The following is a 13,900-nucleotide window of genomic DNA, read 5'->3' as shown; positions in this document are numbered from 1 at the left end:
AAGTCCTGGCTGTTGTGTCAGGATGAGGGTTCGGTGTTCTTTTATTGTTGAGCAGGCTGTGAAGTATGGACGAATGTCTTATCACCCCCATTAAGCTGGTGCTTATTTTGCCGACCTCGGAATGGATGACAAGCTGAGTCAACCCACCTGGTGTTATTTCAACGGTACGACAGGGGGCTCAAACTCAAGACCCGAAGATCTTAAGGCAGCCACCTTAACGGTTGAGCCAACACCAGGCTGACAAAATCAGAGGGACACAAGTACAAAGCTACGGACATTGTTAACAAACTTTCTGTGAATACCAACTGCAAACAAAGGAATTTTAATGAATTAGCACATATCGGTTTTTTGTAACTATTATTTAAAAAAAAAAAACATGTTCCTATCTACTTAATAGTCATGAACACAACACATAAAGGAATTTGAAGCATTTGTAAATAAGCAAAACATTTATAATAGTCATAGAAAGTGTTCATCGGTGAAGCAACTGTCAGCTTATTGCAATTAAAGTATTTACTGGGAGTGGCTGCCACTAGTTTTTCAGACAAATTGGCAAGCAACAGGAATGATGACTGAAAAGTGCAAGTCTAACTTCAGGCTTCGTGATGTTCATGTTTCTATAAGGTGAGCCACGATGTTTTTGATCCTTAGGGATTTTTAGGCAGATTGTACGTAAGCTTTGTTTTCACCGAGACACAGATTTATTCTTCCCTTTAAACTTTCATGTCACATATTTTGATTAGTCTCGGCAGAAAATTTACTGAAAAGAGTTCTTTCGCACCCTGGTTATTCCGAAAAAGATGATTCCTGTGTCGGAGTTTCGATACTTCGTGGAGTCCAGAGAGACGTACCGTGTGATCAAGCCGTGGTGGGATGTGTTCACAGACTACCTTGCCCTGGCCATGCTGATGATCGGAGTGTTTGGATGCACGCTGCAGGTAAGACATCAAAATCCGAAAATGTATTCAAGATTATAAAATGTGGGCCACATAGCAGTCGAGACATACTCAGAATAGCAAAGCGCAGAAAAAGTAGTTGAACTTTTTCACTGCTACTGCTCTGTTTATGATACATTAAAAAAAACCTCAAAGTAATTTTCAAGGATGCGTAGGAATTGGGTCAGTTGTATCTTTTCATGGCATTGTAAAATAAAACGGCAAACATTTCACCAATCAATTAGAGTGCAGTAGTCGTCGTAGTCTATACTTTGAGAACACAAATGAGAGTGTTGTCGGAGCAGATAATTACAGAAATCAACTGTAACGGCAAGCGGTAGAGCGGATGTCTCCCTCCGCTCGGTTGAACAGTTTACGTTTTTGTTTCGCACTGAGAGGCCGGATCTGCATCTGGACCTGAACCAAAATCTAATCGGCTTGTTCTTGTCGCCCAACCAACTCATCCACCAAGTTTTGTCAAAATCCCTCCTGTTGCGGTCTGCAAAACCGCATTCCTCTTCGGCAATGGCATCCAACATACAGTGATCTCCAAGCAGTTATTTCATTAGTCTTTGTGCAGTTAGTCCTCCCCTCATGTCTAGTGGGTTAACGGGACGAAATGCGTTGCGTGGGTCTCGTAGTTAGGTCTAATAAATGCCTCTGATTCATATTGTGATTCCTACTCAAACCCTGTCCTTTGAACAAAGGAAAGGAGAGGAAACAAAGGAACCTGCAAGAAAGAAGGTTGGGTCATGTCAAGTTAATGGGGGTAGAAAATATCACTAGTCGGTGTGGGGGATGACATGAGATTGTGTTGTACCTGGTTGAGGTCATTGAGGGAAGAGTGTAATTCATTCAGTCGTTTTATTCCAGACTTTGGAAGAATTAACCATTGATTGATTAAGCATTGATCTTCACAGAAGGTAAGAGTTAATTGCATGACTTGTACAATACGGCAAATGTTCACATATATGTCGTTTATTAATGAAAAACAAAGAACAGCAATTAGTTATACTAGTGCGGGCCCATAGGTCCGGGCCCTTAGGTGCGTGCCCGTAGGTGAGTGCCAGTATGTGCAGCCCTCTCTCGCCCCCTCTCTCTCTCGCCCCTCTCTCTCGCTCCTCTCTCTCGCCCCCCACTCTCATCCCCCCTCTGTCATCCCCCCTCTCTCTCGCCCCTCTCTTTCCCCCCTAGTCTCGCCCTTCCTCTCTCCCCCCTCCTCTCCCATCCCCCTCTCTCGCAGATATTGGGCGACAGATAAATGGCCGTAACTTGGGAACCGCTCGTCCAATTAATATCAAACCTTGAAAAGGCACATCCGCGGGTCCCCAGCAATATTCCTGGCAAGTTTCAATCAGATTGGACCGTCAATCGTGCAAATAAATAAATAAATAAATAAATAAATAAAAAAAACATTAATTGTGACATCATTCGTGATGTCATGGCACCGTGTCTTGTCATTGGTCGACAGATAAATGGCCGTAACTTGGGAACCGCTTATCCGATTAATATCAAACCTTGAAAAGGCACATCCGTGGGTCCCCAGCAATATTCCTGGGAAGTTTCAATCAGATCGGACCGTCAATCGTGCAAAATAAATAAAAAAATGAAAAAAACATTAATTGTGACATCATTCGTGACGTCATAGCACCGTGTCTTGTCATGAGTCGACAGATAAATGGCCATGACTTGGGAACCGCTTATCCGATTAATATCAAACCTTGAAAAGGCACATCCGCGGGTCCCCAGCAATATTCCTGGCAAGTTTCAATCAGATCGGACCGTCAATCGTGCAAAAACAAACAAAAAAAAAACATTCATTGTGACGTCATTCGTGACATCATAGCACAGTGTCTTGTCATTGGTCGACAGATAAATGGCCGTAACTTGGGAACCGCTCGTCCGATTGACATCAAACCTCGAAAAAGCACATCCGTGGGGCCCCGGCAATATTCCTGGCAAGTTTCAATCGGATCAGACCGGCAGTCATCGAGAAACTGCGGTCGCAGACAAACAGACGGACAGACAGACAGACAGACAAACACACAGACACACACAGAGATTGCTGGAATTATAGAGAGATATTGTTAGATTTAACAACTGCCCCAGTGGCACATTGGTTGGAGCATCTGGGAGGTTGGTGGTGCTAATCCCAGCCATGTCATACCAAAGACCATTAAAAATGGTTGTGCTGCTTTCTTGCTTGATGCTCAGAACTTAAGAGGATAAAGCACGGACAATCAACCGTAGGTTGGTAATAATAGTACAGGCTTTGATGGGCCTGATGGCTTCCTCCTGCTTCAAAGTTCCTTATAAGGGAACTCATAATATTATTATTATTATTATTATTATAACAGCAGCAAAAACCAAAGTAATTTCACTCAAAAAATAATATCTGTACAATACATGTAAATGCTTTGATTTGCCCCCATCAAATTGCGCTTCCATGACCGCATGGCCACAAGGACGTGTTGAAAAGTAATCCCTCCTTTTCTTTTTTTTTCAAAAACAGGTAAAGACATTCGAATGAAATGGACAGATATTAACATCAATCTTTATTCTACCATAGTGCATATTGATTTGTCGACATCATCACCACGGAGGGCCACACATTTCTGCCAACATTTGAGTAGTTTTATGATGGTCACGATAAAACTGTGTGTCCCACTGACTTAACCAGCGCTTCACATCAGCCTTGACATCGTCAGAAGAAGAATGTTCTCCACGAAGGTGTTGTTTATTTTTTTGTACACATAGTCGAGGCTCATGGAAGAGTTAGTACACTGTACGGATAAGGACGGAACAGACAAAAACAGGTCGCAAAACACGCATGCATGGAGAAGGAAACTCGAAGGAGGAAAAACTGGGAAAATTAGGAGGGATTTGTATGGGGTTGACGAGGGTAGAAAAGGTCATGGTTTTGGATTGGGGATGATCTGAGATGGTGGCAAACAGCTGTCTTGAAGACTTGGAGGAAAGAATGAGATTGAAGAGGCTGTGGAAGTTGATTCAACAGGCAGGGAAAAAAAAAAAAAAAAGAGGAATAAATGAGTCGTTTGTTCCTCAAGTTTGGGGAAAGAGATGAAAATTTGAAGGAGCCGAGTCAGGGCCGGTGATCCCTTGTGGCAGTACTCCATTGACCGTCTGTTACTTTCAAGATCGTAGCGATGCACTCACCTCTCCTCTCCACGAATCTCCAGTCAGTCATCCCAACTCTCATCTCCAGCGCTTCACACTTCACAGCACTGATGACATCGTGCTACCCTCTGCGATCTTGATTAATGCAGCACTGAGACATCCAGTATCAGAATCATGAAACTTTGCATCCAGTGGAAGGAAGCACTGATGTTCAGGCTGCACTTTGTTTCATTTGAATATCTTTACCTGTTTTGGAGAAAAAAAAAATCGAGGCATTACTTTTCAACACACTTTTGGACATTTACAGATTTTTTTTTTTTCCAATGGAACTGTTGAGCATTTATCATTATATTTCCAAGATATATTTCAATCATTATTATTTTTTAATTCAAAAGATATCTTAGAAATGTACAACTTCCCCTTACCTGGAGTTTTTCAATTTAAGTTTGGAAAGCAATAAAACCTCATTGTTAGTAATTCTTGTTTACAAATGTTACTCGAGCCGTACCCTTCAATCCGCACTCTCCCTCTTGCCCTTGATGTCCGCTAAATTCCTTTTCCCTCTTGTCTCCCTCCCTCTTGTAAGACACTTGTCCTCGATGTAATGTTTTCACAGCCAGAGAGTTATTGTCTCCAATTTGATTAATGTTCATTAGTGTTGACCTCCACGGATTAAGAAACAACAGTAACACTACTGTTGTTAGGAAATAAACATCACAATTTAATTGCAATAAATATAGATCAACATACAATTGTGACCTGATTTTCCATTCAACCCTCATATGAACAATCACTAAAAAGTGTTATTTTCAAACTTGCAGGTTACCCAAGACAAGCTCATTTGTCTGCCTCTACTCACACCTCCAAATTACACAAGGGAGCCTTCCACAGAGGCAGAGTGCCCATGTTCCACATCTCAGCACGTCACCAGAATACAGCCTGGCTCCCCATCTTCAACCAATGGCTCTGACAATCCAATCCAATTGGCCAGTGGCAATGGCCAGGCAGTAGAAGTGTCTGCCGAAGGAGAGAGCTGTGGGGAAGCAGAGGAGGTGGTAGGAAGATGCCAGGCAAAAAAAGATAGTGAGACAAAGTTGATGGAAGAACATAATGTTGGGAAAAAGCGAGGAATACTTATAGAAAACAAGAGAGTAGAGGACAACGACAAAGTGAGCAGGAGGATAGATGTTGAGCAAACAGAATGGCAAGCAGGACAAGAGAAGAGAACAAGTAAAGCATTGGAAGAAGCTGAGAGAGGGACTACGTGGAGTTGGGAGGACAATAAGAGACATATGGGACATGGTTTAAAGACTCACCTCGACCCACAACAGTATGTCTTCATCAACCAACTATGCTACCAGCGTTCCCTGTCAGGGTACACACGCTACTTTCCTTACCTTGTCCTCCTACCCACACTCTGCCTTATTGCCTGCAGCAACTTTTGGTTCCGTTTTCCAGACACAGGATCAAAGCTGGAACAGTTTCTCAACATTCTTGGTAAGTCATGACATTATTCATTATCAGCTTTGGCATTTTCAAATACATTTTTAGCTCACCTGGACTTTAGTCAGGTGAGCTTATCTGATCGAGCAGTGTCTGTGAGTGAGTCAGTGAGTGTCAGTCAGTCCGTAAACACTTCATTCATTATCGCTTGAACCAAGTGCACAATATTGATGAAACTTGGCCACAAGTTTCATATCTGATGCTTAATGAAGGTTTATTGACTGCATCAAAATCTGCGCTCATTAAGGGGGTCTAGTTGGGGGTTTTTGAACCTCTACCCTCCCCCCTTCCCCCTGCCACACACACAAATAATAGGTATTTGCTTTCCTCTCCAAAACTACACACACAATTTCGATGAAACTTGACCACAACATTCATCACCCATAATGTACCAAAGTTTATCAACCGCATCAAAATCTGCGCTCATTAAGGAGTCGACAAGGTGGGGTGTGGGGGGGGGGGTTGAACTCCCCAAAATAGGTATTTTGCTGTTTCCTCCAAAAGTACACACACAATTTAGATGAAACATCACCACAACATTCATCACCCGTGATGGACCAAAGTTTATTGACCGCATCAAAATCTGCACTCATTAAAGGGTTCGACCGGAGGGGGGAGGGAGGGTCAGGTCAGGTCAGGTATGGGAGCATGTGCCAGAACAGCACGTCGCTGCGTCCACTTTCCGCCGGTACTCCAGGGGCCTCCGTCTGGCCATCCCCCAGGCAGATGCCAGGCCCATCCCCATCTCCTTGAGATGATGTTCAACCTGTTGCAACCATGAGGCACGTGGTCGACCCACTGGCCTCCTCCACTCATGAGACTCCTTCGCTGAGAGAATCTGGTGAGCAGGATCAGAGTCAGGAAAACGAGCCACATGTCCATACAGCCGCAACTGACGCTCACGGACTATGCAGGTAACAAATCTCATCCGAGTCTCTCTCAGCAACCGCTCGTTGGACACAAAATCCGACCAGTGATAGCCAAGGATTCTCCGAAGAGACCTGGTACCAAAGGAATTAAGTCTCCGTCTCAGATCCTTGGTCAGAGTCCAAGTCTCGCACCCATAGAGCAAGACTGGAAGTACCAAGGACCTGAAGACTCGGACTTTCGTCCTCCCGCACAGGTACCGGCAGCGCCACACCCCATGATCCAGTGAATCCATGACTCCCCAGGCCCGACCCAGACGTCTATTGACCTCTGACTCGCAGCCAGCAGAGACATGAATATCACTGCCAAGGTAAGTGAATCTCTCCACGACCTTAACATCCTCACCACAAACAGACACAGACAGGACAGCAGCATCCAAGATGTCACCGAAAGCCTGGATCTTAGTTTTGACCCAAGAAACCCGTAATCCCAACGGCTCCGACTCCTCATTCAGCACCTCGAGGGCCCCCAGGAGGATGTCTAAAGTCTCCGCAAAGATGACTGCATCATCTGCAAAGTCAAGGTCCGAGATCTTGACATTGCCAAACGATGCACCGCAACTTGATCTCTCCGACATCCTCCCTAAAATCCAGTCCATACAAGTGCTGAAAAGTGTGGGGGCAAGTACACATCCCTGACGAACTCCAGTAACAACTGGAAATAAGTCAGAGATGGTACCACCACACTTCACAGCACTCTCAGTACCAGAGTAGAGTTCAGACATCAGATCGATCAGTTTTGGTGGCACCCCACGAAGACCAAGAATCCTCCAGAGGACATCCCGATTCACTGAATCGAACGATTTGGAGGGAGGGTTGACCCCCCAAAATAGGTGTTTGCTCTCTTTTCCGAAAGTACACACATAATTTCGATGAAATGTTACCACAACCTTAATCACCCCTGATGTAACAAAGCGTGTCGACCACATCAAAATCTGCACTGATAAAGGGGGTCTACGGGGGGAGGAAGGATTGACCCCCCCCCCCCAAAATAGGTGTTTGCTCTCTTCTCTGAAACGACACAAACGAGATTCAATGAAACTTGACCACACCATTCATCAACTGCGATGCACCAAAGATTGTTCACGGCATTAAAAAGATCAGGGTCTCAGGAGGTTTGTAGAGGGGTTGCGTAACTGTTGCTCCTGATGCAGGTGAGCTTCAGGTCATGCGGTCCTATTTTTATATTTACTTTCTAGTTATTTTTGAACCATGTTTCTTTTTATCATTGTATAATTCATTTTTTCTCTACACAAGCATGGAAATATTTAATATCCAGGGATGAAATAAGCGAAAATACGAGCGATCATGGAGGGGTTTGGGAAGATCATGTAGGATGAGGATATGAGGGGATGAATAAAGAGTGAGTACCATAGGTCATGTGCAGAGAAAGAATGACCATAGCCACATACATGAGGGAATGGAGGAAGAATGAAAGACGTTGCTCACATCGTAGAGATCTTGCTTTTCGAGGATGTTGCACCTTGTTTCATTGCTGTCACACAGTTTATGATGATTGAATATATGGTTCAAAGACCTCTGCCTTTCTTCCCATAACCCAAACAAGTTGGTTGGCCATTGCATGACCTCGTTTTTCTCTGAAAGCCAATACAGCCTCAATTATGCTTTAATATACATAGCCTTTGAGCACATCATGTGAGAGTTATCAGCTTTTATTCTTTCTCCTTTGTGTTTGGATCCGATTCCACTGCAAATTAGAAAAGGACTGCTGACTGCCATTATGCGTCCTTCTTCTCCGTCCGCATGCAGCATAAGGCTGCGGGGTAGCATCATTGGCTGAGGGTGTGGCTGTGCTGCTGATACGGTGTCCTCTGCTGGTTGTGGTATGAATTTGGAATTTGTTAATGGTGTTGACGATATCTCACCTATTCTTCACGAAGGACACCGTGGGGTCTTTAAGGTCCACCAACTAATGCCAGCAGACGGGACGCCCAGTATAACGTCCATCTGAGGGATGGCACACACATTGATGAATCACCTTGCATGTGATTCACCGGGACGACAGTTTATATTGCCGGGTTGGGATCCCAACCCACGCTGGACAGCTTGGAGGCCAGTGTGCATGGGAAGATCCTGAAAAACAACAATTGTTGAAAACCATTATTATCCACAACAATGCAAAAATTAAAATAAAACCTGAAACCATAAGCATAGAATATGCATGCACTTGAGATGCACATGGACATACGAATACATCTTGAAATACTCTCCATATAAATCTTAAGTTTGGTTCAGCGCTCAGGGTGCAGGATGCATGTTGCACATTATATGTGCATATCCATGTCAATTGGGCTTTCCACTGGTGTAGAGGTGTCCTCGTCCTTTTATGCAGAAACATTTTCTCATTGTGTCGAAACTGATTCCTATAACGCGAGATAATGATATCGTATGAATGTTTTATCTGCGACATGTGTGTATGTACTCGTCCCCTCTTCCCACCATCCTCTCTTTCCAAGGCAAGTGCTATGACTCTCCATGGACCACCCAGGCCTTATCGGACACGGCAATCACTTCACATGTGAAGTTTCGATGGAAGAGCAAAACTAACATGGAGTGGAAGGACAGCTCAGATTCTGGGCCAGATGAGATTTACACCGACTCTGCTGCAGAGGTTTGTTGCCATTTTCACATCTTGTATAGTTTATGTGAATTGAGAAAATTTTTCAAAAACTTTAACATATTATTTCTTCAAGATCAACCAATTGCGACTTCGCAGTATGTGTTGCATTAACTCCTTCAATGATCACACCCAGGACCTGACCTCACGCAGACAGTGGATAGAATACAGTATCCCAAAGAGATGTTGAGGTATGAAAGAAAAATAAAGCTGTCTATTACCATTACAAAAGTCAAATGCAATCTCCGTTTGTAAAATATATCATCCGATTGGCGAGGTATTGATGGAGAACAGAACTGGACCAAAGATCGAGGTTTTTGGATCATCAACTGAAAAATAAATGGGGCAACAACTTTATCAACTGCGGCAAGTGTGGAGCAGTTAAGACAAGAAAGGCTGAAATAAATGGCATTTTTTGGGGGATATCTCGGTAAACAAAAACACACACAAAGGACTTTGACGCAGGAGGAGATCATTTGGCCCATCAAGCCTGCACTACATCAACACCACAAATTCAAACAAGCAGGGCTGGCATTTGCTGACCAAAAAGATTGATGAAAAAAACATATATATATATATATACACATATACATATCTGGTGGGCTTGGGATCCGAGGATCCTGAGTTCAAATCCCACTCGGCTGTTTAATTAATACCAGATGGGATTGACTCTGCTTGTCATCCTTCTGAGGTTGGCAAAATGAGTACCAGCTTGTTGGTATCCTGTGTTGGAGTGGCGACCCGTCCAGGATTGTGTCCAATAGCCAAGGAGACTGCATATTCTTGAAAAATGCCACGAATGTTGAATCCGCAGATTGTTGGGGCATTGTTTCAATGGGGAAAAGGGGGATAGGTTCACGGTGGTTGATAATTAATTCATAAGGGAAAAAAATCAAAAATCCCATGAAAAACCACGAATACGCCGGCAAAAAACTGCGAATATGTGAAGCACAGGGGTGCAAATGTAGAATTGGGTCAGAGAAACCGCGAATACACCCACAAAAAATAACCGAGAATACACGAAGCACAAAGGTAGAATGTAGAAGGAGGTAATACTTTATGAGCAGCGAACATGAGGGGTCCGCAAATAGCAGAACCGCGTATTTCGGAGTCTGACTGCATATAATTACAGTCCACTGGATGGTCCGGTTGTCACATCTGAATCTGGTGAGTTGCATGGTAACAATGTCAGTCCCCCACCACAGAGATTCGCAGTTGGGACCCGAGGCCCAACGTTGCATTACTGTGCTGATTGGAATATCTGTGCTGGGCGAGTGACGTGCTGAAGCAAACATGTGACAGATCTTATGGTCTAGCTGAGCAACCTGTGGTCAACATGTTGCCCAACTCTTAGCGGTTAAAGACCATGACCAATCTCTATCTCGAATAGATCCTCCCCCCGCCCCCTCCAACCCCCCCCTCCCCACACTCCATTCCACCCCAGCCACCTGATGGCACCGTCATGTGCAAGCAGGATAAGCTAAGAGAACAATTATTGTGTTGGTGTGTGTAACCCCCCAATAGTTAACCCCTAATCCGATACACGCACACAAACAGATCATCGATGAAACAAGTCCTTTCCTACCAAAACCTTAAGGACTCAGACACACAATGGGGTGAGTTTCACGTTTCTTGCCATACTAATTTGCAATGCATATGTATTATAACACTTAATGACTTTTTGCTTATTGTGGACAGTCAATATGGGAATAACTCTGCTATAATAAACATTTTATTAACCCCTAGGAGACATATTCACAACAATATATATGATTATATGATTGATATAAACATATACACACACCAACAGCTCAATCACATCTCTCACCCATAATTGGAGGGAATAACCAATCAGCTCTCACCGAATCAATCATCTCCAGCTGCAACTAGGACTTCATGATTACTCAACCTTCGGCCATTCTCATCAAAGAAGACTGCATAAAAGCAACCAAGAAAGATCCACAAGCTGAGCCCTCTGCTGTTTCAAACTCTATTTGAGTTCATCGACTGCTGCAGGCACTTGCAAGTTGAGCAAAACTAACATGGAGTAGAACTGGTTCATTATCTCCCTTGGAGGTGATTGAGTCCAAGACTCTCTGTGATATTGTCATTTCTCTGCAGCAGACCGAGTGCCAATATATGATTTCCACCCACAACAGGAAGATTGGTAGATTCTCATTTTCTCTAAATTCATCTCTGGTCTTGCTCCTCTCACTTTCTGTTCCATCTATCCTCCCCTAACCTGCCTAGTTCTCACGCATTCTTCCAGCAACCCACACCTGGTTACCCTTCCAAAGTCTAAGCTGAAGGCTCACTTCCATTCCTTCATTTCTCTGTTATCTCTTCTGTGAAACTGACTCCCTCTGTCTGTTGTCTCATGTCCTTCCCTCTAGTCTTTCAATATGGATATCCTCATCCTCACTTCGTGCTTTCTCCCAAACTACCTACTCTCTTTTAATGTCATTAGCCCCCCTCCCCCATCCATACATTTTTTGCCATGCATGCACTCTTCAATATCTTGACAAATATCTTCCAAAAACACGACTTGTGTTGTCCAGACTTGAAAAAGGGGCAGCACAGATGAGGTTTCAATGGACAGATTTATACAAGGAATGATCATGAGAAGAACAGTTGCTTGTGGATTCTGGTTGCATCATTTTCTGGGGGTATAGCTGTGCCACCCTTGATAACCAGTACATTGGTACTCATTTCACCAACTTCAAAAGGATGACAGGCTGAGTCAACTCCACCTGGTGTTCGTTCAACGGTAGACAGGGGCTCAAACTCAAGACGCCAATATCTTAAGCCCGCCACCTTAACCGTTACGCCAACACCAGGCTTAGAAGAATAATAATTGGACCAACTTGATGGAATTGACGTAAGCAGGTGGTTTTTGCGATGCATATTAATATTGCTGAATAAGTTCAATTTGAATTCAAAGGTAAAAAGCACATGTTCGTCATAGCTTTTGTATTCCCACTCTAGTGTTTGTGGTCGCATGCCATCTTCATCTTTTGCCTATCACTTATCTTCAATGTTTATTTTCGAGCAGCTGTACACATATATTGAGACAAGATTGGGCTAATGTGTATTTTGCTGTTGTCAAGGTAACACTCGCTCCTCTATGTACTAAAACATTGTTGGCAAGACTCGTGAATCATCTCTAGCCAAAACAATAGACACTGCGATAGGACAATAAACAACATTTTCACACTTCTGCAATTACTAAAAATAGGACCACTGGAACTGTAGCTTATGTGGACCCTGGCCTAATGTTGGACCCCAAATTTGGTAGCATTCTGACTGGTAGGTCTGAAGAAGAAGATTTTTGAAGGAATTTACACGGCCGCCATTTTGACACACTTCCGGTCACATGATCAGCATGGTCTCCACAATTTAACATCAGGATTCTGTCCTAATGTTGTAACCCAAATTTGGTTGCATTCTGACTGGTGGGTTTGGAAAAGAAGATTGTTGAAGGAATTTACACGATTTTCCCCAAAAATTGATGAAGTCGGCCATTTTGACACACTTCCGGTCAAGTGATTGGCATGACCTCCACAATTTAACATCCCTCCCCTCGCCTAATGCTGTAACCCAAATTTGGTAGCATTCTGACGGTTGGGTCTGGAGAAGAATATTTTTGAAGAAATTTACTGAGTCGGCCATTTTGACTGACTTAAGATCAAGTGGCAGGAAGGAGCTTTACAGGTCAAGTGACAGGAAGTCACTCCCCATTACCAGTCAGGAGCAGAACGTTGCTGTCAAATTTCAGCCGGATCACAGCCCCAGTGGTTTGGCCGGAGAAGTCAAAAAAGGAGACGGATGGATGGACGGACGGACGGACGGTGCATGATGGCAATACCTTATCTGGAATTCCAATTCCAGGTATGCCGATAATGTACAATAAACGTTGTAATTTAATCATTTCAATAAATTTCGTCCATTTTCATTCACTCCTTAATGGCATTTCCATTTGAAGCAAAATTTCCGACCATACAAAGTTAAATGTTTTTACGAGTGAAGATCAAACCACTCAAAATAATTGTGTCGGTAACCTCCAGAGATTAACTTTAAGATGCAAGTTAAAATTATACATCGGTGTTTGATAGGAAACCAAAATTAAAGCATTCAAAACGGACTCACTTGTGATCTAGGGAGTGGGAAGCCAAGGGAGAGAAGCTGAAAAGAAGAAAAGCAAGGATGAGTCCAATGAAGATGAATCTTCATCGGCCTCAACAACACCCAATGACAGGTAATGAATTGCTGTGCTCAATTACTATTACAAGTACAGTATGACATGTATTGTTAACTTGATTCTATCTCGGTTGGCTTGCTTAACATTCCTATTTGAAAATGATGAATCGTATTCAGAACCCAGTGTTGCAGATCCGGCGTTCGGGGCTTGTCACGAGGGGAAACACTTGGGTCCCTCCTGAGCGCCTGGTGCTGAGGCTGCCGGTCACAGATAACTCAGCGTGCTGGCGGGTTGCTCGGCAACCACGAATGCCAATTTGTACTGCCATTCCTGTAGGGTTACACGACGTTGCATGACACCTTACGTGTGGACGGCCACACCAAGTGAGGTCTTGTACCCACGATGCATACTTGCGTTAACTTACCGTTATCAGGTGCAGCCGAGCGGAGCTGCCAAGTAGGCACCGGCTAATAAGAGCCAATTAGTGGGGTAGAACTTCCTGGATAACTCTGTGCGGACAATGCTGGACCAATGGAGGAAAAGACAGAATGAGTGGGGACAT

The 13,900-nt window shown here is 43.7% G+C and overlaps 1 protein-coding gene across 1 annotated transcript in view; it reads left to right on the top strand.

The window, feature by feature from the left end:
* The first annotated feature begins 800 nt into the window (after positions 1-800).
* LOC147031826 (volume-regulated anion channel subunit LRRC8C-like) overlaps positions 801-13,900 on the top strand; it is a 115,041-nt gene continuing 101,941 nt past the window's right edge. The window contains exons 1-5 of the mRNA XM_085850063.1: positions 801-938; positions 4,895-5,570; positions 8,980-9,134; positions 13,298-13,395; positions 13,675-13,771. Coding sequence (XP_085706189.1) covers positions 801-938; positions 4,895-5,570; positions 8,980-9,134; positions 13,298-13,395; positions 13,675-13,771 — 1,164 coding nt within the window. The remainder of the gene's footprint in view (positions 939-4,894; positions 5,571-8,979; positions 9,135-13,297; positions 13,396-13,674; positions 13,772-13,900) is intronic.

The sequence above is a fragment of the Eptatretus burgeri genome, chromosome 2 (genome assembly GCF_056783735.1).
Source record: "Eptatretus burgeri isolate ZD-2024b chromosome 2, Ebu_testis_v1, whole genome shotgun sequence".
Lineage (NCBI taxonomy): Eukaryota > Metazoa > Chordata > Myxini > Myxiniformes > Myxinidae > Eptatretus > Eptatretus burgeri.
Note: the sequence above shows the minus strand (reverse complement) of the source record. Positions and strands in the feature narration are given on the sequence as shown.